Source organism: Pipistrellus kuhlii, unplaced genomic scaffold (assembly GCF_014108245.1).
Source record: "Pipistrellus kuhlii isolate mPipKuh1 unplaced genomic scaffold, mPipKuh1.p scaffold_m20_p_108, whole genome shotgun sequence".
Lineage (NCBI taxonomy): Eukaryota > Metazoa > Chordata > Mammalia > Chiroptera > Vespertilionidae > Pipistrellus > Pipistrellus kuhlii.
Window position 1 is genome coordinate 570,598 of NW_023425414.1, and position 22,507 is coordinate 593,104.

Genomic DNA, 22,507 nt, shown 5'->3' on the forward strand with positions numbered 1-22,507 from the left:
TATATTGATTTTTTACAGAGAGGAAGGGAGAGGGATAGAGAGTTAGAAACATCGATGAGAGAGAGACATCGATCAGCTGCCTCCCGCACACCCCCTACTGGGGATGTCCCCGCAACCCAGGTACGTGCCCTTGACAGGAATCGAACCCGGGACCCTTGAGTCCCCAGGCGGACGCTCTATCCACTGAGCCACACCGGTTTCTGCTCCTCTTGTTCTTGTAAAATATGAAATCCCTGTTCCCCTCCCCCAGGCTCGGGCAACCGTCCTTCTAACTTTTGTTTTTATTGATTTTATAGAGAGAAAGGGGGGGAAAGAGAGATGGTGGAGAGAGGGAGAGGGAGAGAGAGAGAGAGAGACAGAGAGAGAGAGAGAGACAGAGAGAGAGACAGAGAGACAGAGAGAGACAGAGAGAGAGAGGAAACCAGTGTGAGAGAGAAACATCCATCGGTTGCCTCCCACACATGCCCATTCGGGGATCGAACCGGGCACTCTGGGTGCACTGGACGGACGGACAAGCCTGGCCAGGGCGATCTGACCTCTGGGCACCACCCGGGGGGACGCACAGGGCACCTGCCCTTCGGGGCTGCCTTCCTTCCAGGCCCGGCCTCACCTGGGCCGGGAGAGAGCTCCTCCCTCCTGAGGCCAGACACGCACCCACCCTGCCCGCCCACTGCCCGGCTCTCTCACCACGGGGGACGCGGGCCCTGTAACTGGCAGGGCCGCCCGCCGGCGGGCACACAGCCCTCCCCAGCCCGCTCCCACTCCCTCCCAATGCATGTCCGTCCGAAGGGGGCTCAGGGGTCTTTAAATACATAAAAGGGAAATAAGCCACCAAGTTTCATTGTACCAAGTGTGGTCTCCTCTCTCTCTCTCTCTCTCTCTCTCTCTCTCCTCTCTCCGCTGTCTCTCTCTCGCGTCTCTATCCTCCTCCTCTCTCTCTTTCTCTCTCTCTCCTCTCCCGCCCCCCCCTCTTTTTCGCTCCTCCCCCTCCATCTCATCTCTTTCTCTCTCTCCCTCCTCCCTCTCCCCCTCTCTCTCTTCCTCTTCTCCTTGCTCTCTTTCGTCTCTTCTCTCTTTCTCTCCCCCACCCTCCCTCTCTCTCTTTCCCTCTCTCTTTCTCTCTCTTTCTCTTTCTCCTCCCCTTTCTCTCTCTTCTCTCTCTCTCCCCCCTCTCTCACTCTCTTTCTCTCCCTCCCTCTCTTTCTTTCCCCCTCCCTTTCTCTCGCTCTCTCCTCCCTCCCTCTCCTCTCTCTCCTTCTCTTTCTCTCCTCCCCTCCCCATCCTCTCCTCTCCCCTCCCCTCCCCTCCCCTCCTCTCCTCTTCTCTCCCTCTCCTCTCCTCTCCTCTCCCCTGGAGTCAGGCCGCCTGGGTTCAAACCCCAGCTCAGCACGAGTAACATGCCCCCTGGCAGGGTTTGGGGACAGGGTTTGGGGGAGGTGGGGGATCCTCCCACGGAGTGCTCCCGGATTGAAAGACTTCCCAGAAGCAAGCTTTGCAGCCATCAACATCCAGATGAATCATCGGTCCCGTTCACGCCAACCATTGTTTGATAACGTGTGTCATCATCCCAGCGTGTTTCTCACACCGGGAAGGGCCAGCACTGCAGGCCTCCGGTGCTTATCGCAGGAGAGAGGATCTTAGAGAGTTAACCTAGCGTTCTGAACCCCAGCAGCTGCTTTTTAATCCAACAAAACCCTTGCGGATGACCGAGACGCATAGTCAAGTTGTTATATTTTTTTTTAATATATTTTATTGGTTTTCTACAGAGAGGAAGGGAGAGGGTTAGAGAGTTAGAAACATCGATGAGAGAGAAACATCAATCAGCTGCCTCCTGCACACCCCCTTCTGGGGATGTGCCGCAACCAAGGTACATGCCCTTGACCAGGATCGAACCCGGGACCTTTCAGTCCACAGGCCGACGCTCTATCCACTGAGCCACACTGGTTTCGGCCGGCTGCTATACTTTTAAGAAGAGATAACGACAGAACTGACCAGGTCACAACGGAGTCTTACCACCGACACACAGACACACACACACACACACACACACACACACACACACACATATTCTATTTGTGTGTGTTAATCCTCACCCAGAAATATGTTTTCCCATTGGTTTTCCAGAAAGTGGAGGAGAGAGACACATGGATTGGTTGCCTCCTGCATGAACCCCAACCAGGGACTCCATCCCAGGGGTTGGGGGGGGGGGGACCTACAACCCAGTTCTGTGACCTTGACCTGGAATCAATCCCTCGACCCTATCGTGTGCAGGCCGACGCTCTAACCGCTGAGCCACACCAGCCAGGGTGACATGTCCTATTTTTGGACCATGTGGAAATAATACCCATTCAAAAAATTAAACTAGAACCCTAACTGGTTTGGCTCAGTGGACAGAGCATCGGCCTGTGGACTCAAGGGTCCCAGGTTCGATTCCGGTCAAGGGCATGTACCTTGGTTGCAGGCACATCCCCAGAGGGTATATGCCGGAGGCAGCTGATCGATGATTCTCTCTCATCGATGTTTCTAACTATCTCTCTCTCTTCCTCTCTGTAAAAAATCAATAAAATATATTTTAAAAGCCGGGACCGGTTTGGCTCAATGGATAGAGTGTCAGCTTGGGGACTGAAGGGCCCTGGGGTTCAAGTCCGGTCAAGGGCATGTACCTTGGTTGCAGGCATATCCCCAGTAGGGGGTGTGCAAGAGGCAGCTGATCGATGACTCTCTCTCATTGATGTTTCTAACTCTCTATCTCTCCCTTCCTCTCTGTAAAAAATCAATAAAATATATTTAAATATATATTTTTTAAATATATATATTTTTTTAAATAAACAAAATGGATGTTTCTCTCCCTTCCCCTCGCTCTCGCTCTCTCTCTCTCTCTCTCTAACTCTCTCTCTCTCTCTCTCTCCCTCACTCTCTCTAAAATCAATAAATAAAAGCTCTAACACTTTTTAATTAACTAGGATTGATGTAATGCCCACAGACGCTCATGCAAGCCTCGCTGTGAGGCCTTGGGAACGGCCGTGGCCTCTCTGTGCCTCCGTCTTTCGTCTGTAACGTGGGAGGGACAGCAGTTTCTGTTTCGTCAGACACTGAGGAGGTGAAGCAAGCTGGCATTCGTGAGGAACGCACAACAGCTCCTGAAACTGTTGTATCGTAAATCTTCGAAGGAGATACAAGGCGCCTTCGTGAGCCGATGAATCGGGAGCCGCTGGTTGTGCGAGGCCCAGAAGGGGGTGTCTCTTCGAAGTCTCTGAGCCCCAAAATAGAGGAAGCGTCTCGTATTTATACTTCTGGAGCCTCTTTGTTTGCAGGGATTACAAAGGGCTCCGAGTGAGTTACTGTTACAGACAGGTGTGACCTTACTTACATACACGAGTGGCCAGATTATTGTGATCTCTGAACGCCTAATAATCTGGCCACTCAGTGTGTGTGTGTGTGTAGATATAGATATAGATAGATATAGATATAGATATAGATATAGATATAGATATAGATATAGATATAGATATAGATGTAGATATAGATATAGATGTAGATATAGATATAGATATAGATGTAGATGTAGATGTAGATATAGATATAGATATAGATATATTATAGATATATATATAGATATAGATATATTATAGATATAGATATAGATATAGATATAGATATAGATATAGATATAGATGTAGATATAGATATAGATATAGATATATAGATATAGATATAGATATAGATATATTATAGATATATATATAGATATAGATATATTATAGATATAGATATAGATATAGATATAGATATAGATATAGATATAGATATATTATAGATATATTATAGATATAGATATAGATATATTATAGATATAGATATAGATATAGATATATTATAGATATAGATATAGATATAGATATAGATATAGATGTAGATATAGATATAGATATAGATATATAGATATAGATATAGATATATTATAGATATAGATATAGATATAGATATGATATAGATATAGATATAGATATAGATATAGATATAGATATAGATGTAGATGTAGATGTAGATATAGATATATAGATATAGATATAGATATAGATATATTATAGATATAGATATAGATAGATATAGATATAGATATAGATATAGATATAGATATAGATATAGATATTATAGATATAGATATAGATATAGATATAGATATAGATATAGATATAGATATAGATATAGATATAGATATGGATGTGGATGTGGATATAGATATAGATATAGATATAGATATAGATATGTATTTTAGAGGCCTGGTGCATTAATTTGTGCATGGGTGGGGTCTGGCCAGCCTGGCCAGGGGGAGGGGACATGGGCAGTTGGCCAGCCCGCCTGTTAGTCAAACTCCTGGTCGAGGAGACAATTTGCATATTAGCCTTTTATTATGTAGGACATACACTGAGTGGCCGGATTATTGTGCGTTCAGAGAATGGATTCTCCCTAGAGCTTCCCGATGGACAGCCCAGTGAGACTAGCTTTTCTTTTCTTAATATATTTTATTATTTTTTTTACAGAGAGGTGGGGAGAGGGATAGAGAGCTAAAACGTGAGTGAGAGAGAAACATCGATCAGCTGCCTCCTGCACACCCCCCACTGGGGATGTGCCCACAACCAACGTACATGCCCTTGACAGGAATCGAACCTGGGACCCTTCAGTCTGAGGACCGACGCTCTATCCACTGAGCCAAACCGGTTAGGACAAGTAACTTTTTTTTTTTTAATAGCAAGGTGTTGGGACCTACTCCATTAAGTAACCAAGATGTGTTTATTGATTTTTTTATTTATTTTTTGTTTGTTTTTTATAGAGGGAGAGGGAGAGGGAGATAGAAATATCAATGAGGGAGAAACATCAGCATCGATCCCTGCTACTTCCTGTACACCCCCCACCCCCACCCCCACCACCGAGGACTGAGCCTGCAAACCCGGGCTTGTCACCTCTTGGTTCACCGGTCGACACTCAACTGCGGAGCCACATTGCCTAGGCCCAGCGAGACTGACTTCTTTTTTGTTTTTGAGACTCACTTCGGACTTTGGCTTCCAGGAGAGAATAGATAGGAGCTGTTTTTAAGCTGGTAGGTGTGTGGTCCTTTCACAAAGCAGCCATGGGAAATTAATACAGATGTTTATACTGGGGACAGCAGAGGGAGGGAGGCTGAGGGACTGGAGGACAGGGAGCCCCGGGGTGAAAGAGGAACAGGTCAGAGAACATCCTCGGCTCCGGTGGCCTTGGCGGGAATGGGTGGGAGGGGGTCACCCCTATGAGTGCGATGGGGTAGGCTGGGGAGCAGAGTGTAACTACTCAGCTACTCAGGTCAAAACAGGATTGTCCTTGGCGCCTCGCTGCTGCCTGTGCTGGGTCAGCAGGCTCTGCTGGCTCACTTCAAAGGAATGAGAAGGAGACCCCTCTCCCTGCCTCCCTGCTACCAACCTGGTCATTGCCATGGACTGGCTCCCGGATGGAGCCCACTGCCTCCCCTCGCCTCTGCAGCTGCGCCGCACGGACGCCAGAGGGAGCCCGCGAGCAGGCCGCTCAGCCCCCTGCGCTGCTTCAGCTCAGCCTGCAAACAGCAAGCATCAGCAACCTTGGTCTTTGCTCTTTAGGAACTCGGTTCTGACACACGCGGTGCTGGGCAGGCGTCCCAGGTCCCCACCTCAGAGAGGCGGTGGGACCCCAGAGCAGCCTGGGAAGCAGGCAGGAGAGGTTCCTCACCGCTCCTCCCTCTGCCTGCCCGGGGAGTCCGGGCCCCCAGGCCCCTCCAGGGGGGGACCTCAGAGGACCTCAAAGGCCAGGCTGACCTCAAATGACCTGTCCGATGCAGGGAGGAGTCCGAGGGGCTGTGAGCAGGTGAGGGACCGGGCAGGTCTGGGTGCAGACAGCCCTCTGGGGCCACCTGGTGACGGAGGGAGGGAATGCACTGGAAGGTGGGAGGTCGGGAGGAGGCTGCGGTGGGGGTTCAAGGGCATTGGGTAAGGTGACCAGACATCCCGCTGATTTTTAACAATTTGTCCCCCGTCCCAGGGCATTAAAAAAAAAAAAAAAAGTCCCCATTTTTGGAAAGAATGCACGAGGGAACGGCGGGAGAATGGGAAGGGAATATACGATTTTCGGCGGCCATGTGGCTATTTAGCCAGGATATGAGTTTTATATTGTTTGTGTTAATTTTATAATGTTAAACTTGAATAACAACAAATCATTGTTGAGAACTGATTGCCGAGAACTGCTTATCAAAGTTCGCATTGTTGATCAGGTGTTAGAATCCGGCCACCATTGTTTGGACGTAATGAACAGTGGCATCTTTGGAGGTTGGCAAGGATGAAAACATTGTGTAGCTGTCTCTCAGACAATACACGTCGTACTGCGTGCTAGTGAGCTAGTTAAACAAGTGATGTCATTACAAATCAGCTATTCAGATAATTTAGGTAATTTATTTATTTATTTCATAAATACGTAAATTTTCTTGAATTTAGTAGACGGTACCCGTATTATTTATATTTTATAGCGGCGGCATAAAGTCTAGTGCAGGCCTTGAAAGTGACACTTACGACTCTACGTAAATTTTTTTTTCTATTATATTTGTAAATTGTACTTATGTTGAAATTTTTTAAAAATATATATATTACAATACCATTTTTGTGTTCTATGAAAATTTTTGTTGCTCCATAGAGACCAAATTTTTAATCAATGGTGTCCCGCTTTACCAATGTTAAAATCTGGTCGCCTTAGCATAGGGGGACCCTTGAGCTGCAGCCAAGCCCAGGGGGACAGAGGGGAGAGAAGGAGGCAGAGAGAGGCAGGGACAGGGAGGAGCCAGACCGGGGACATCTGGGCTGGAAGGACGGGAGCAGAGATCACCACCTGGCTAGGGGGACGGTGGGGCTGCCCCTAAGATGGGGAGCGTGGGAGGAGGCCGGTTTGGGGAAAGAGAACCAGGACCAGGTGGCCGCCCAGGGCAGGCATTCAGGGTCAAACGGAGGAGACCTGTGTGGCTGGGGGTTGAACCACGAGTTGATGAGAGACTCCGGCGAGGAGGAGGAGGAGCAGGGTACAGGGCGAGACGCGGGCTGCGGTTAAGGTGAAGGACATGTGGGTAAATGCCACCCATCACCCAGGTCTGACCGGCCAGGATGGGAGGGAGGGGGGATGCAGACGTCACCATGCTGGGAGCCAGGCAGAGTGCCCTCCCGGCGAGCCAGCCATTGGACTCTGCTTATGGGGGTCCAGCTGCCATCCATCTCCCATATGGTCTGCGGGGAAGTCGAGGGTCAGGGCCCCCTAGACACTGGCCACTGACCTCCTACACACCCAGCCCCCAGATGGATTGCATCCCCTTCCCATAAAGGGGGTGGCTTTCCAGACTCGGGGAGGGGCCGTGCTTGTAATGTCAGGGTGTGCTCTGGGGTCAGGCCTCCCTCGGCGCTCTGTGCCTCACACAAGGCAGGAGAGACCCAGCCACGGCCCAGGGCCCTCTTGAGGCCTGAGGCATGGGAAGGGGCCTCCAGGAGGAATGTAAATTGGGAGGAATGTCATCTTAGGGATGATCTCCGAGCCTCCGGAGAGCAGAATCCAGATTTCAAGCCTCAGAACCAGCATCAAGACTGCAGGATCCATGCCCTGGCCTGTTTGGCTCAGTGGATAGAGTGTTGGCCTGGGGACTCAAGGGTCCCAGGTTCGATTCCGGTCAGGGGCATGTGCCTTGGTTGCAGGCATATACCCAGTGGGGAGTGTGCAGAAGGCAGCTGATCCATGTTTCTCTCTCATCGATGTTTCTAACTCTCTATCCTTCTCTCTTTCTCTCTGTGGAAAATCAATAAAATATATTATTTGTAAAAAGACTGCAGGATCCAGAGTAAAGACTCCAGTCTCCAGATCGTTGAATTTATGCTCCAGAGTCAAGATTTTAGGAGTCCGGTAATAATGGCAACCAGGTCTATGTCTGGCCTCTTTTTCTTTTCTTTTTTTTTTCCAGCCTCTTAACTATACCATGCAGATTTGAATCTCCAGACTTCACACTCCAACATCAGCCCAGGAAATCTCAGGATCTAGACCTAGCCTCTAGGATCGAGGCTCCAAAATTCAAAAATCTCCAGGTTCCAGACTTCAGGCAGCAGAAGCGAAGACTTCGGACTTCAAGTCTTAGGTTGCAAATGCTAGACTCCAGACGTACAGATTGCACGCTAGGTGCAAAGTCCAGAGATCTAGAACCCAAGCCAGAGACGTCACTCAAAGGCCCGGCCCAAATTCCAGAAGGCAAGACTTACTCCAAGATTCACACTCTGGAATCCAGGTCATGGATCCCCAGCTCCAGACCCCAAAACTCAGAATCCAGAACAGGAGAACCAAAGTCAAGAGGCCCACAACCAGAAATCTGGATCCAGAATCCAGGACCACCAGAGAGATCCAGAATCCAAAACGGAGACGTCTAGACCTCAAGGTCTAGAACCGGGTATCTGGATCCAAAACCAGAGGTCCAGAATGGGAGATACTAGATTCAGAATCCAACGGCAGAAATCAGAGATCCAGAATCCAGAACTGGGGGGTGCGGGAGGGGGGGTCCCCAGAATTAAGAACTGGAGATCCAGCGTGAAGACGAATCTAGATCCAAGTCCAGAATTCAAGATCCGGAACCCTACTCCAGGCGAAGGAAGTGTGACTCCAGAATCCAGTGTCTACACTCCAGACCCCAGCTCCAGGTTGCAGGCTCCAGAATCCACCGCTCTGCATTTTGACCCCCACCCCGCCCCCCAGTTTTCAACTCCAGCCATCCTGCCTCTCCCCCGTGGCGGGGACATCCCTCCTCGGAGACGCAGACCAAAGTTTCAGCCCAATAAACGTTTATTAGGCCTCGTCCCCCCACTCCCCTCAGCCACCCAGGCGTCCAGCCTGTAAAGGCGAGACTCTCGGCCGCCTCCCACCCCACCCCACCCATCCACTCCCCCCAGGCCCAGGCGGGGCTGCACGCTTATAAACTCCGGCATTCAGGTGCCTGCTCCCCTTCTCCTGGCGTCCAAGCCGCCCCAGATGCTGCCAGAGCATCGGAAGGGGGTAAGATCTCCGGACAGGAATGGAAGGGGAGGCTACGAGGGGAGACAGTCTAAGAGACACACAGGGACCACCCTGTGGGAGTCTAGTGTCAAGGTCACCTGTATAGGCCCATGTGTCCTTCACTGGTGGTCTGCGTTGACCTTGAACCAATGTAAGAAGGAGCTGGGGGTGGGAGAATGGGGGGAGGGGGATGGGGAATGGGGGTGCAGGGAGGGGGCTGGAGTGAATCTGGAGGATGTTCCTGAAAGCACTTGTAGCCGAAACCGGTTTGGCTCATTTGATAGAGAATCAGTCTGTGGACTGAAAGGTCCCAGGTTCGATCCCAGTCAAGGGCATGTACCTTGGTTGCGGGCGCATCCCCAGTAGGAGGTGTGCAGGAGGTGGCTGGTCAATGATTCTCTCTCACCGATGTTTCTAACTCTCTGTCCCTCTCTCTTCCTCTCTGTAAAAAATCAATAAAATATATGTATTTTTTTTAAAGAAGATTCTTGCCAGGAGGAATGGGGCGTGGCCAAGCCCAGGTGCAGAGAGACCCTGTGGGGTGGTCTAGGCCGGGAACCTGAGTGGAGACACGGACTCGGGGAGGGTGGGGAGGACCCTGGCACAGGGTCCAGGGAGAGGATGTGTCCTGAGCCGGGACCTTGGAGATGGGGAGAGAGAGATCCAGGGGGCCGGTCGCCTCTGCCCGGCTGTGCGGGCACCTGGGCGTCGATCCCAGTGCCTGGAGGGATGGCAGAGCCATGGCAGATGGGATACCCGGGGAAGAGCAGGCTGGGGATGGGGGTGGGGAGTGAGGATGGTGAGAAGACGTTTCTTTTTTTTCTTTTTTCTTTTTTTTTAAATATATTTTATTGATTTTAGAGAGGAAGGGAGAGGGAGAGATAGAAACATCAATGATTGGCTGCCTCTTGCATGGCCTCCACTGGGGATCAAGCCCGAAACCCAGGCATGTGCCCTTGGCCAGAATCGAACCTGGGACCCTTACGTCCCCAGGCCAACGCTCTATCCATTGAGCCAAACCAGCTAGGGCTCTTTATTCTTTTTTAATATATTTTATTGATTTTTTTACAGAGATGAAGGGAGAGGGATAGGAAGTTAGAAACATCGATGAGAGAAACATCTGTCAGCTGCCTCCTGCACACCCCCCACTGGGGATGTGCTTGCAACCAAGGTACATACATACCCCTGACCGGAATCGAACCTGGGACCTTTCAGACCGCAGGCCAATGCTCTATCCACTGAGCCAAACCGGCCAGGGCGAGAAGACGTTTGTTAAGCAGCAGGGGGATTCGTCTGTGTCCTGAGGGGTCCCCGATGGGGGACAGGAGGAGCCAGCCTCACCCCGGTTCCCTCTCTCCTCCTCCCCAGACATCAGCCGAGCCCGGGCCCCTCCTCCACGATGTGGCTTCTCGTCTTTTCCTTCCTGCTGATGTCCGCAGGTGAGGAGGTGGGCCCCACCCGGGGAAGGTGCTGGGGTCGGTGGGAGTGGGGTGCTCCCCGAACGCCCCCATCCCGAGCGCGTCTCCGGGCCCTGCAACCTGCCAGGCCCTCCTTTACCCAGAAACCAGCGGACCAGTCAGATGGTCCGTCGGTTCCCCCCCTCTCCCCTGCCCCACCTCAGCCACCTGCCGATGATATCTTTGAGTCCTCACTCCATCTGACAGCTGTCAGGCGCTGGGGGGAGGTGGGAGGGGTGAGAGGAAGGCGGGGAGGGACCACTGAGGAGTCCCCATGCCTCCTGGGGCCTCTCGCTGCCCATGACCACAGACACACCGCCCTGGGGTGGCAGAGACCCGGGGGATTCAGTTCTGGGGAGAGGGGGGGAAATCCCTTAGTGACAGGTTTCCCCAGGGAGAACAACAGAGGTGAAGGCACTAGGAGGGCCTGTCGGAATGCGAGGGAGGGCCCTCTGACCCAGGCAGCATCCCCCTGGGGTGGGCCCCGGGCCTCCTTGGGCAGATGACGGGGCTGGGACTCAGAGAGGGGCAGCCTGGAGGTCAAGGTGACCCCCTGCGGGCGGCAGGAGAGCGCCTGACCGCCTGACCGCCTGACGCACCGTCTACCACTCGTGAAGGGCTTCGCTGTAACCCGATGCCTCCGCCCCGAGGGAGGCCAGGATGGACTTCCATGAACTGGCACACACACATGACCCTCTCGCCCCAGGGTGGCCCCTCCAGCCTCCCCTCACCCCCTCCCCCCCCCCCACTGCCAGCATCCCCTCGGGCCCTGTCCGTGCTCTCTGCTCCCCGCCTCCTCCGGCTGGGACCGGCCTGGGGCGGCCTCGGTGCCCAGCTGTTCCGCCCTCTGCCCTTCTCCGGAGGGCGGACCACCCTTCCCCGGTCCCGTCCCATGTCCACCTCATCCCAGTTCTCCCCGCCTTGCCAGGGCTCCTGGCCCAGCGCCCAACCCTTAGAGGGCAGAGCATGGGCATCTGATCTTGGCTGTGCACGCATGCCCCAGGGCGGGTGGCGTCGTGTGTCTGGCTGTGACCTTGAAGGTGCATAAGCATGGTGCCCAGGGTAGGAGGGGTCAGGGTCCCGGGACCCTGAATCATCCCTGTGCATGGAGCTGTTGGAGGGAGGGGGAGTGCAAGACCCTGCTCACGTGGGTGAGCCTGGTCCCCACACCTGGGATGAGTGTCTCTCCCAGACCCTCCCCTGGGCCACTCTTTTTTTGTTTGTTTTTTTAAAGCATATTTTATTGATTTTTTTACAGAGAGGAAGAGAGAGGGATAGAGAGTTAGAAACATCGATGAGAGAGAATCATCCATCAGCTGCCTCTTGCACACCCCCTACGGGGGATGTGCCCGCAACCAAGGTACATGCCCTTGACCGGAATCGAACTCGGGACCTTTCAGTCCGCAGGCCAATGCTCTATCCACTGAGCCAACCCGGTTTCGGCGACAGCTCCCCCTTGTACCTCCAGAACTTTTCCTTGGTTCAGGTTCAAGTTGGACACCAAGCAGCCGACCTGGAGGCTGACCTAGACGTGGACACATAGATCCCATTCTGGTGGCCCGTGTCTCCAGCTACATCGATGTCCTTGACGTTGAGTGGCCAGACCTGCCTCCAGACAGGACCCCGTCCAGGGGTCCTGGTGTTGGCCCTCTGGGCCTCCACAGAGTGGCTTGGGGAGGAGTCACCGTGTTGACCTGGGTTATCTTGACCTGGGCCTGGTCATACACCTGACTTATCTGGCGTCCACACGTTCTGTCTGCAGGAATGCATCTCTGAACCCCTGGTTTATTTATTTCATTAAATATATTTTATTGATTTTTTTACAGAGAGGGATAGAGAGTTAGAAACATCGATGAGAGAGAAACATCGATTAGCTGCCTCCTGCACACTCCGTACCGGGGATGTGCCTGCAACCAAGGTACATGCCCTTGACCGGAATTGAACCCGGGACCTTTCGGTCCACAGGCCGACACCCTATCCACTGAGCCAAACAGGTTTCAGCGATGAACCCCTTGTTTAAAATAACTAACATTTATTAAGCAGTCACAGTAGCCAAATCGGTTTGGCTCAGTGGATAGAGCGTCAGTCTGCGGACTGAAAGGTCCCAGGTTCGATTCCGGTCAAGGGCATGTACATTGGTTGCGGACACATCCCCGGTGGGGGGTGTGCAAGAGGCAGCTGGTTGGTGTTTCTCTCTCATTGATGTTTCTAGCTCTCTATCTCTCTCCCTTCCTCTCTCTAAAAAAATCAATAAAATATATATATTTTTTAAAAAGCAGTCACAGTACGTCAGGCATCACACACACACACACACACACATACACACACCCCTATCGAACCCTTAAACAATCCCATCTTACAGCTGAGGAAACAGAGGCACAGAAGAGTCCAATCATTCGCTCAGAGCCTCACAGATAATATGTTTGGATGCGGGGCGGGAGGCTGGGGGTGTAACTCTATCACTCCGGATTTAACCATGACCCTATAGACCAGGGGCAGGGCGGCAAACCGGGGCTCCAGAGCCACAGGCGGCTCTTTGGCCCCTGGAGTGTGGCTCGGCGTTAGAGCCACTCCAGAATAGATTCGCCCAGGCCAAAAACCGACTTCTGCGCATGGGCCACGAAGTGTTTCAATCGCACTGTACGTGCGCGCCCGCACGTGGTGTTTTGTGGAAGAGCCACACTCAAGGGGACAAAGAGCCACCTGTGGCTCGCAAGCCTCAGTTTGCCGACCACTGCTATAGACTAGTGTGTGTGTGTGTGTGTGTGTGTGTGTGTGTGTGTGTGCGCGCGCGCGCACATGCTGGCACACACGCCCACATCTTAACGGTCTGCATTCCTACACACATAGGAACCCCTGTGCTGAGAATTTTTTTTTTAAGATTTATTTATTATTATTTTGTGGTGGTTCTTAATCCACCCAAGGACATTTTTCCATTGATTTTTTTTTTTTACTATATTTTTATTTATTTTTGAAAGGAAGGGAGAAGAAGAGAGAGATAGAAACATCCATGATGAGAGAGAATCATGGATGGGCTGGCTGCCTCCTGCACACCCCACACAGGGGAATCAAGCCGGCAACCCAGGCCTGTGCCCTGACCTCGAGTCAAACTAACACCTCCTGGTTCATAGGTCAACGCTCGACCACTGAGTCATGCTGGCCAGGCTCCAGTGACTTTTTTAAAATATCTTTTATTGCATTTTTACAGAGAGGAAGGGAGAGGGATAGAGAGTTAGAAACACCAATGAGAGAGGAACATCGACCAGCTGCCTCCTGCACACCCCCTACTGGGGATGTGCCCGCAACCAATGTACATGCCCTTGACCGGAATCGAACCTGAGACTCTTGAGTCCGCAGGCCGTCGGCTCTATCCACTGAGCCAAGCCGGCTAGGGCTCCAATGATTTTTTTTAGAGAGAGAGTGGAAGGGGTGGGGGAAGAGACAGAGAGAGAAACACCGATGTGAGAGAGACACATCTATTGGTTGCCTCCCGCACGTGCCCCTATGGGGCTGGGGATCGAGTCTGCAAACCGAGGCGCGCATGCCCTTGGCCAGAAACAAACCCACGGGCCTTTAAGTCTGACAGCCGACGCTCCCTCCACTGAGCCAAGCCCCCTGGGTCTGTGCTGTGACTCTCGAGGCTGCACCTCATGTCAGTGCACGTGAGTTTCAGCTTCCGGTGCTGTCCGCGTCAGCTCTCACGTGCGGAAGGCCCCGGGCGCCCGCTCCCTCGCCCGTGACCTTGTGAGGTCTTGCCGTGTCCTTCTATGGATGACACAATGCATTTGGCTGAGATGCCCGGGCTCCGCAGCCAAGACTGCGCGTCACACGTATTGAGTGGCTGCATCCGCTTGACGTCTGTGACAGCTCAACGACCTTGAACAAATGATGGCTGGTTCCAAATGGCCACCTGCCCGCTCACGGTATCCACGGCCCCTTCTCCACACCCAGGGACAGAGGGAGTCTCGTCCTCTGGCCCCGTCCCTAGAGCACTGACCTGCGGACTCAAGGGTCCCGGGTTCGATTCCGGTCAAGGGCATGTACCTTGGTTGCGGGCACATCCCCGGTAGGGGGTGTGCAGGCGGCAGCCGATCGATGTTCCTCTCCCACCGACGTCTCTCTCTCCCAGGGGCCTTTGGGTGGGGACCAGGGACAGGGGGCACAGTTCTGGAGGAGATCAGCAGAAGTTGTAAACGGTAGCCCAGTGGCCGGCAAAGTCGTGAATCCACAAAGCCAAACATCAACAGGACAACGACTGCAAGGTCTTGAGAGAGCCACGTTTTTTTAAACGTAAACCACAATATATAGGGAGGTACTTTGTTATTAACTTAATTAGGGCACGTGGTATTTTGTGGAAGAGCCACACTCAAGGGCCACAGAGCCGCATGCGGCTCGAGAGCCACAGTTTGCCGACCACTGCACTAGACAGAAGGCCATGCTTACAAATCAATAACATGGGGGGGGGGGGGGGGCCACAGGTGAAAAACACACAGTGAGGGCAGGGTGCAAGAAAAATAACTCTGACACTACCCAGTTGGCGTGGCTCTGTGGCTGAGCATCCACCTAGGAACCAGAAGGCCACGGTTCTATTTCCGGCGGGGGCACAGGCCTGGGTTGCAGGCTTCATCCTCAGCGTGGGGCATGCAGGAGGCAGCCAATCCCTGATTCTCTCTCATCTTTGATGTCTTTATCTCTCCCTCTCCCTTCCTCTCTGGAAAAAATCAATAAAATATATTTTTAAAATATTTTTTATTGGTTTCAAAGAGGAAGGGAGAGGGATAGAAAGTTAGAAACATCGATAAGAGAGAATCATCGATCAGCTGCCTCCTGCACACCCCCCACTGGGGATGTGCCCGCAACCAAGGTACATGCCCTTGACCGGAATCGAACCTGGGACTCAAGTTTGCAGGCCGACGCTCTATCCACTGAGCCAAACTGGTTAGGGAAAATATTTTTTTAAATATATTTTATTGATTTTTACAGAGAGGAAGGGAGAGAGATAGAGAGTTAAAAACACTGATGAAAGAGAATCATCGATCAGCCACCTCTTGCACACCCCCCACTGGGGAAGTGCCTGCCACCAAGGTGCATGCCCTTGACTGATACGAACCTGGGACCCTTTTGTCCGCAGGCCTGTGCTCTACCCACTGAGCCAAACCCGTGAGGGCTATAATTTTTAAAAAGAAAAGATAAGGCCTCTGACACACACGCACCCCCTCCTCTCCCCGCAGCTCAGGACAACAGCAGCGGCAAGGTGCTGAAGGGGCAGGAGTGCGCGCCCCACTCCCAGCCCTGGCAGGTGGCCCTCTTCGACCGCGCACGCTTTAACTGCGGGGCCTCCCTCGTCTCCCCGTACTGGGTGCTGTCCGCAGCTCACTGCCAAACCCGGTAGGAAGGAGGCACGGCTCGGGGTCCCCGGGGCCATGGTGAGGGGAAGGGTCTAGGCAGGGGGTCTCAGAATCCTGACTCTGCAGAAGAGCGAGCTGGAGCCTGAGGCCAGTGCATGCTTTGTGGGAAGGAAATAGGGGTGCCCTTAGGAGAAGGGGGGCGGGAAGGGGCTGGAACGATTGGCTTTGGAGCTTTAGGGGGAGGGCAATAGGGTATCTGGGTCCCAAAGGGGGCTTGAGGGCTTTAGGGGGCGTTAGGGGGGAGGGCAATAGGATATCTAGATTGCAAAGGGGTCCGGGGCCCCAGGTTGCCCGCTCTTTTATGTTTCTGTCTACTCCTCCCCGCACCCCGCACCCTAACCACTCGCCCGCACAGCCACATGCGAGTGCACCTGGGCGAGCACAACCTGCGCAAGCGCGACGGCACGGAGCAGCTGCGCACCGTGGTCCGCATCATCCCGCACCCGGGCTACGTGGCGCGCACGCACGTGAACGACCTCATGCTGCTGCGCCTGGCGCGGCCGGCGCGCGTGTCCCCCCGCGTGCGGCCCGCGACCCTGCCCGCGCGCTGCCCGCGGCCCGGCGACCCCTGCGTGGTGTCCGGCTGGGGCCTGGTGTCCGGCTACGAGTCCGAGGCCACGGGGAGCCCGGAGTCCCAAGGTGCGTGTGGGGATGGAGCCGAGGGGGGGGGGGGGGGGGGGGTCAGGCCTCCTCCGAGGACCCAGACCTCCGGGACCCTGTCCTCCAGGGCAGGGCAGGCTCTTGGGCGCAGAGGACCACCAGGGCCTGGAAAAATGTGTGGATTTGCCGAAATCCAGTGTGGTTCAGTGGATAGAGCCTCAGCCTGCGGACTGAAAGGTCCCGGGTTCGATTCCGGTCAAGGGCATGTACCTGGGTTGCGCGCACATCCCCAGTGGGGCGTGTGCAGGAGGCAGTTGATCGATGTTTCTCTCTCGTCGACGTTTCTAACTCTCTAACCCTCTCCTCTCCCTTCCTCTCTGTAAAAATCAATATATATATATATATATATATATATATATATATATATATATATATATATATATTTTTTTTTTTTTTTTAAAGAAAGGAAAGAAAAAATGTGTGGATTCAGCCCAAGGCCCCCTGTCTTCTCTCCGCAGTGAACCTCCCGAATACCCTGCACTGCGCCAACATCAGCATCATCTCGGACGCATCTTGCAGCAAGGACTACCCTGGGCACCTCATGGACACCATGGTGTGTGCGGGCGTGGAAGGCGGAGGCACCGACTCCTGCGAGGTCAGCGTGGGCCCCAGCCCGGGCCACCATTTGGGATTGGGGCCAGGGTCACATTTTGCTTGTTTGCAGAGGGGGGGGGGGGGGTCAGAGAAGAGGCCAGGGGTAGGTCTGGGGTGGAGAAGGAAGGGCAGTTAGAATGGGGGTGAGATGGGAGTGGGAGACACGGGTGGTGGGTTTGGGGGGCATAGGCATGGGCATGGGAGGTAGGAGGCAAAGGGCAGGACACTGGGCGTGGGCCTGCTCTCCTGTTTGGAATGGGGAAGAGCTAGGGCAGCGGTCGGCAAACTCAGGAGTCCACACAGCCAAATAGCAACAGGGCGACGGTGGACATTTCTTAGGAGAGCCAGATGGTTTAAACGTAAAACTTCTCCTAACGCCACTTCTTCAACATAGACACTCGCCCAGGCCGTGGTGTTTTGTGGAAGAGCCGCACTCGAGGGGCCAAAGAGCCGCGTGTGGCCTGCGAGCCGCAGTTTGCCGACCACGGGACTAGGGGTTGGGGTGGATTCGGGTGAGGGCTGGACGCGGGTTGGCTGAGTAGGGTCGCCTTGGGGTGGGGCTGGTTTGGGTTCACCTGGGTGGTATCGAGGGAAGATGGTTAGGGGGGGGGGGGGTGGATCTCGATGTGGGGGATGGTGAAGGGTGGTTAGGACGGGGCTGGGAACACTCCCCAGAGCCGAAGCTTCGCGCCCCCCCCCAGCTTCCCTTTCTCCCCACAGGGGGACTCGGGGGGACCCCTGGTCTGCAGGGGCATCCTGCAGGGCATCGTGTCCTGGGGTGACGTCCCCTGCGACACCACCACCAAGCCTGGGGTCTACACCAAAGTGTGCCGATACATGGACTGGATCCGGGACACCATGCGGAGGAACTGACTGACTGGGGCCTCCCATCCCTACCCCCTCCCCTCACCCTCACCCCCCTCCCCCCACCCCCCACCCCCCGTGTCTCTGACTGAGCAGACACGCCATGGCCGCTCCATCCTGACCTGGGACAGAATCAGCCACCCCCACCCCCACCCCCAAAACCCCATTTGTCCACGGCCCCATGGCTCATCTGCTCTGATGTTCGATGCCAGTTTCTCTGGGGAAGTTTCTGTGACTTTCTTCTGGGGATGAAGGGGATGAGGGGACCACAGACGGGACGGGGCCCCCAGACCCAATGCGCATGGACCCCTGGGTGAGGAGAAGTGGCCTGAGGCAGGGCTCTGTGCCATCCACACGTGAGATCCGCTGTGTGGCCTTGAGGGAAAAAAAAAAAGGCTCAGCCTTCGTCTCCCTCCTCCTATGGCTTCAGCCAGAGGGTTCAAGAGGGAAATTCACAGGAGCCGATTCCCCCAGGACCTGGCCCTGGGGAAGTATTATATTATACTCTCTGTCTCTGACCCACGGCCGGGACCCCACACACACTAGATGGTCAAGAATAAGTACGTTTGCGGCCACATTCCCAGTCGCGGGGGTGCAGGAGGCAGCTGACCGATGATTCTCTCTCATCGATGTTTCTAACTCTCTATCTCCCCCTCTCTTTTTTTCTGTAAAAAATAAAATATATATTTTAAAAAAAAATGAATGGATTGGCCACAGCAAACACCCTTCTCAAAACAACCAAGGGCTTAGCATAGTAGAAGCCCAGGCTGGGCTGCTCTGGCTCACTAAGAAGTACGAGAAGCCCTCACCGGTGTGGCTCAGTGGATGGAGCATTTGCCTGCGGACTGAAGGATCCCAGGTTCAATTCCAGTCAAAGGCATGTACCTTGGTTGCAGGCACATCCCCAGTAGGGGGTGTGCAAGAGGCAGCTGATCGATGTTTCGCTCATCGATGTTTCAAGCTCTGTATCCTTTTCCCTTCCTCTCTGTAAAAAATAAATTTTTTTTTTTTAAAGAGAAAAAGGGGCCCTGGGACGAGCTGCTGCTGCCCACTGCTCCCCTGGGTGCAAGCTTCCTGGGATCGGTCCCTTAGAGGTTAGGTCTCCTAACCACTAAGCCACAGACACCTGCTTATGGGGGGGAGGGGAAGGCGCAGGTGTGGGCCTCAGAGGGAGGCCCTCCCTCCGTCCTAAGGGCTGTTCTCTCCCTCCTGCAGGTGGGCGGTCTCAGGGGGAGGCCTCGGGGGAGGGTTTCAGCAGAACAGGCGTCTGTCCGTCTCCCAGGTGTGTCCTTTCAGGGTCCCGGTCTCCACTGATTGGCTGGCCCCGGGGGCAAGAGTCATTAGTTATGGCAGCTGGTCCTGACTCAGGGCAGCCATGGCCTCCCTTCTCTGGTGTGGCCGCTATGCTGGGCCTGGAGCTGAGACACAACCGAGGGAGGCCTAGACGTGGTTATCCCCGGGGGAGGCCAGGTGAGGGGTCGAAACTGCAGCACCAGCCAGCAATGCTATCAGGGAGGAAAGTTTACACCCGGGAAGTGGGGCGTCAGGTGGGCGCCCGGGCTTTCGGCCCTGTGACCTTCTGTCCCTGGCGCATCGTCCTTGTTCTGCCCGGGTCTGTCCTGCTGCCTATGACATCCTCACTGGCTCCGTCCCCAAGAGCAAGGCCCCGGGAGCCAACCCCGCCCTCCCCACCCCACCCCCCACCCCCAACCCCCAGCCAAGGCTCCCTCCCAGCATGCAATCGCAATCGCGATGGAGGCAGGCCCTGTGAGCAGCAGCTGCTCATTCTCCCGGCCCTCTGCGGGCAGGGAGGGGGGAGGTGGCCGGCACCGGAGTGCCAGCAGGGCAGGGGCGGGGCCCTAGGGGCTTTTAAAGGCTCCCAGGGGGAGGCCCTCCTGGCTCAGCACCTGCCTGCCTGCCCCCAGACACCGCTGCCACCATGTGGTTCCTGGTCCTGGGCCTTGCTCTGTGCCTGGCCGGCACTGGTAAGCCCGCCGGGAAGGGGTGGGAGGGCTGGGAGTCCTTTCCCTCCCACCCAGCTCCCCAGCCTGCACCCCTCCAGCCCGACCAGACCCCCAGGCTCCTTCCTCTCTCTCCCAGCCTCTCCTCCTCCTCCTCCTCACCTTTTCCAGTCCTCGCCCCTCGCCTCCCAGGAACCCCCAGGACTTTTTTTTTAATATATATATTTTATTGATTTGTTTTTTTTTACAGAGAGGAAGGGAGAGGGAGAGAGTTAGAAACATCAATGAGAGAGAAACATGGATCAGCTGCCTCCTGCACATCCCCTACTGGGGATGTGCCCGCAGCCAAGGTACATGCCCTTGACCGGAATCGAACCTGGGACCCTTGAGTCCGCAGGCTGACGCTCTATCCACTGAGCCACACCGGTTAGGGCAACTCCCAGGACTTTCTGCTCTTCCCCACTCTGATCCCGCCCCCAGCCCCTCTACCGTGGAGGCATCCTGGGCCATCCCTGTCTTGCTCTGTGGGGGACACCAACTCTTCCAAGGACCACCCCACCCAATCCCAGCAGACCCAGGCACCCTGATCACCCCCTCTCGCCCCTCCAGAGCTCGGTGGCCCCATGGTCTGGCTCCCGGGTCCCCATATCCTACCCCTCCAGCTGCCAGCTCTCAAGCAGGTCACTGGGTGCCCCCCAATCCTCCCAGGACCCCCCAGATGCTATCAGACACCTCCGACAGGGGTCTTCTGACTGGCCCTTTGTTCACTCACGCTGCACCCCGAGACCCGCACCCAGCACCCCCAACCCCGGTTTCTTCCCTGTGGCCGCTCCGTCCTCCCTCCAGCTGAGCCTTCCCGCCCCCTTGCAACCCCTGCACCCTCTGCCCAGCTCTGTCTTTCCGGGACAACCCCCCTCCCCAGGATCCCATATGCTTTCCCAGCCCAGTTGTCCCATCCCCTCCCTCCCCCAAGAACCCCACATCCCGTGGGTCCTCCCTGCATTCCCATAGCTGCTTGGCCCCCTATGCTCTGTCTCCATTCCTGTCCTGGCATCCCTCCCCCTGCAGGGCCCCCAGACTGTGACCAGCTCCACAGACTCGCCCCTTCCCAGAATGACCATCTCCCTCCTTTTGAGCCCAGTCCTGACCCTGATCCTGTCCAAGGGGCTCACACACACACACACACACACACACTCTTAGAACGCTATGCCCCGGTCACCAGACCACAAACCCTATACAGGAGCCCCCTCCCAGCCAGACCCCGTGTGCCACTCTTGGGCCCAGAACCCCGAATTCTCTCAACCAGGAACCCCACTCACCCCCACCTTCCCCAGGTGCTTCTTCTTGGCCACTCAGACCTGATCCCCCAAAATCATGCCCTCTCCAGAAGCCCCAAAAGCCCAACCTCCTACACCCCCCCAAAAAAAAAATGCATCCCTAATCATTTCACCAGCCTGGAAGCCGCTCCACCCTCAGACCCTTCCGCCCAGCTCTGAGCCACCCTCCTGGGGCCTTCCGCCTGGGTTTCCCCCCTCCAAACCCCCAGCTTCTGGTCCTACAGCCCGAGACCCACCCCCCCCACCCCCATCGCCCCGAAAAGCCCAGCCCGCACCAGATGGGGTCAGCTCTGCTCTCTGCAGAACCTCTCCCCGCCCAGGCCCAGCTGTCCACCCGCCCGCAGCCCCGGAGCCTGCAGGATCCTGGGCCGTTCCCAGCACCTCCTGCCCATGTCCTCGGCGCTTCCTCTCCCCTCCCCGCCCCGCGGCCACCCCGCTCCGCCCTGACCCTGCACCCCCCACCCCACCCCACCCCCGCAGGCGCCGTGCCCCTCGCCCAGTCCCGCATCGTGGGAGGCTGGGAGTGCAAGCATGCCCAGCCCTGGCAGGCGGCCCTGTACCACTACAACCGCTTCGAGTGCGGGGGCGTCCTGGTGGACCCCCAGTGGGTGCTCACGGCTGCCCACTGCATCAGCGAGTGAGTAGGGGTGAGGGCCCCGGGGGGGCGGGGCGGGGGAGGGTCTGTGCCACCGCAGGACTGAGCCTCAGTCTGCCCCCGTCCCTCCCCTAGACCTGTCTCTGTCTCCCTCTGTCCTGTCTGTCCCAGGGTAGGTGGCTCTGTGGCTGTGACCCTGCCTCTGTCTCTCTCTCTCGCTCTCTCGCTCTTCTGTCTCCATGTCTCTGTGTCTCCCTGTCTGCCCATCTCTGCCACCCTCCAGCTCCCTGCTGTCTGTCTGTCTGTCTCTCTCTCTCTGGGTTTCTGCCTCACTCCCTCTCCCTGTCCCTACTGTGCACACACACCCCAGCATGGGACGAAGGGGACCCCCAGAGAAAAGGGAGGGTGGTCCCCAACATTTTGGGTGAGTGGGGGTTCTCACACTGCCCAGCCCCACCCCCCAGGAGGCCCTCAGAAAAGGCCTGGTCTCCCCTGGGGCTGTGTGAGGGCCCTGAGGGCCACTGGGGGGGGGGGGGGGAGAAACGAGGAGAGGGAGGGA

At 55.1% G+C, this 22,507-nt stretch overlaps 1 protein-coding gene and 1 long non-coding RNA gene across 2 annotated transcripts; both read left to right on the top strand.

Annotated features, from left to right (window-relative positions):
- Window positions 1-8,983: 8,983 nt before the first annotated feature.
- On the top strand, window positions 8,984-18,229 carry LOC118714925 (kallikrein-15). Its single transcript, XM_036430401.2, has 6 exons — window positions 8,984-9,072; window positions 10,441-10,511; window positions 15,761-15,917; window positions 16,293-16,576; window positions 17,056-17,192; window positions 17,912-18,229. The coding sequence occupies exons 2-6, from the start codon at window positions 10,472-10,474 to the stop codon at window positions 18,062-18,064; spliced, it is 771 nt and encodes a 256-aa protein (XP_036286294.1). The 5' UTR covers window positions 8,984-9,072; window positions 10,441-10,471; the 3' UTR covers window positions 18,065-18,229.
- A 1,610-nt stretch (window positions 18,230-19,839) lies between these two features.
- Window positions 19,840-21,990, top strand: LOC123652030. The gene is made up of 2 exons (XR_006741054.1): window positions 19,840-20,040; window positions 21,834-21,990. It is a non-coding gene; the product is annotated as an uncharacterized LOC123652030 (long non-coding RNA).
- The last annotated feature ends 517 nt before the right edge of the window (window positions 21,991-22,507 follow it).

What these genes read in the sequence shown, in the direction of transcription:
- LOC118714925 (XM_036430401.2), top strand. Translation starts at nt 10,472, where the DNA reads ATGTGGCTTCTCGTCTTTTCCTTCCTGCTGATGTCCGCAG. An exon ending in CTTCCTGCTGATGTCCGCAG is followed by an intron (nt 10,512 to 15,760) that starts GTGAGGAGGTGG and finishes CTCTCCCCGCAG; the next exon opens with CTCAGGACAACAGCAGCGGC. An exon ending in GAGGCACCGACTCCTGCGAG is followed by an intron (nt 17,193 to 17,911) that starts GTCAGCGTGGGC and finishes TTCTCCCCACAG; the next exon opens with GGGGACTCGGGGGGACCCCT.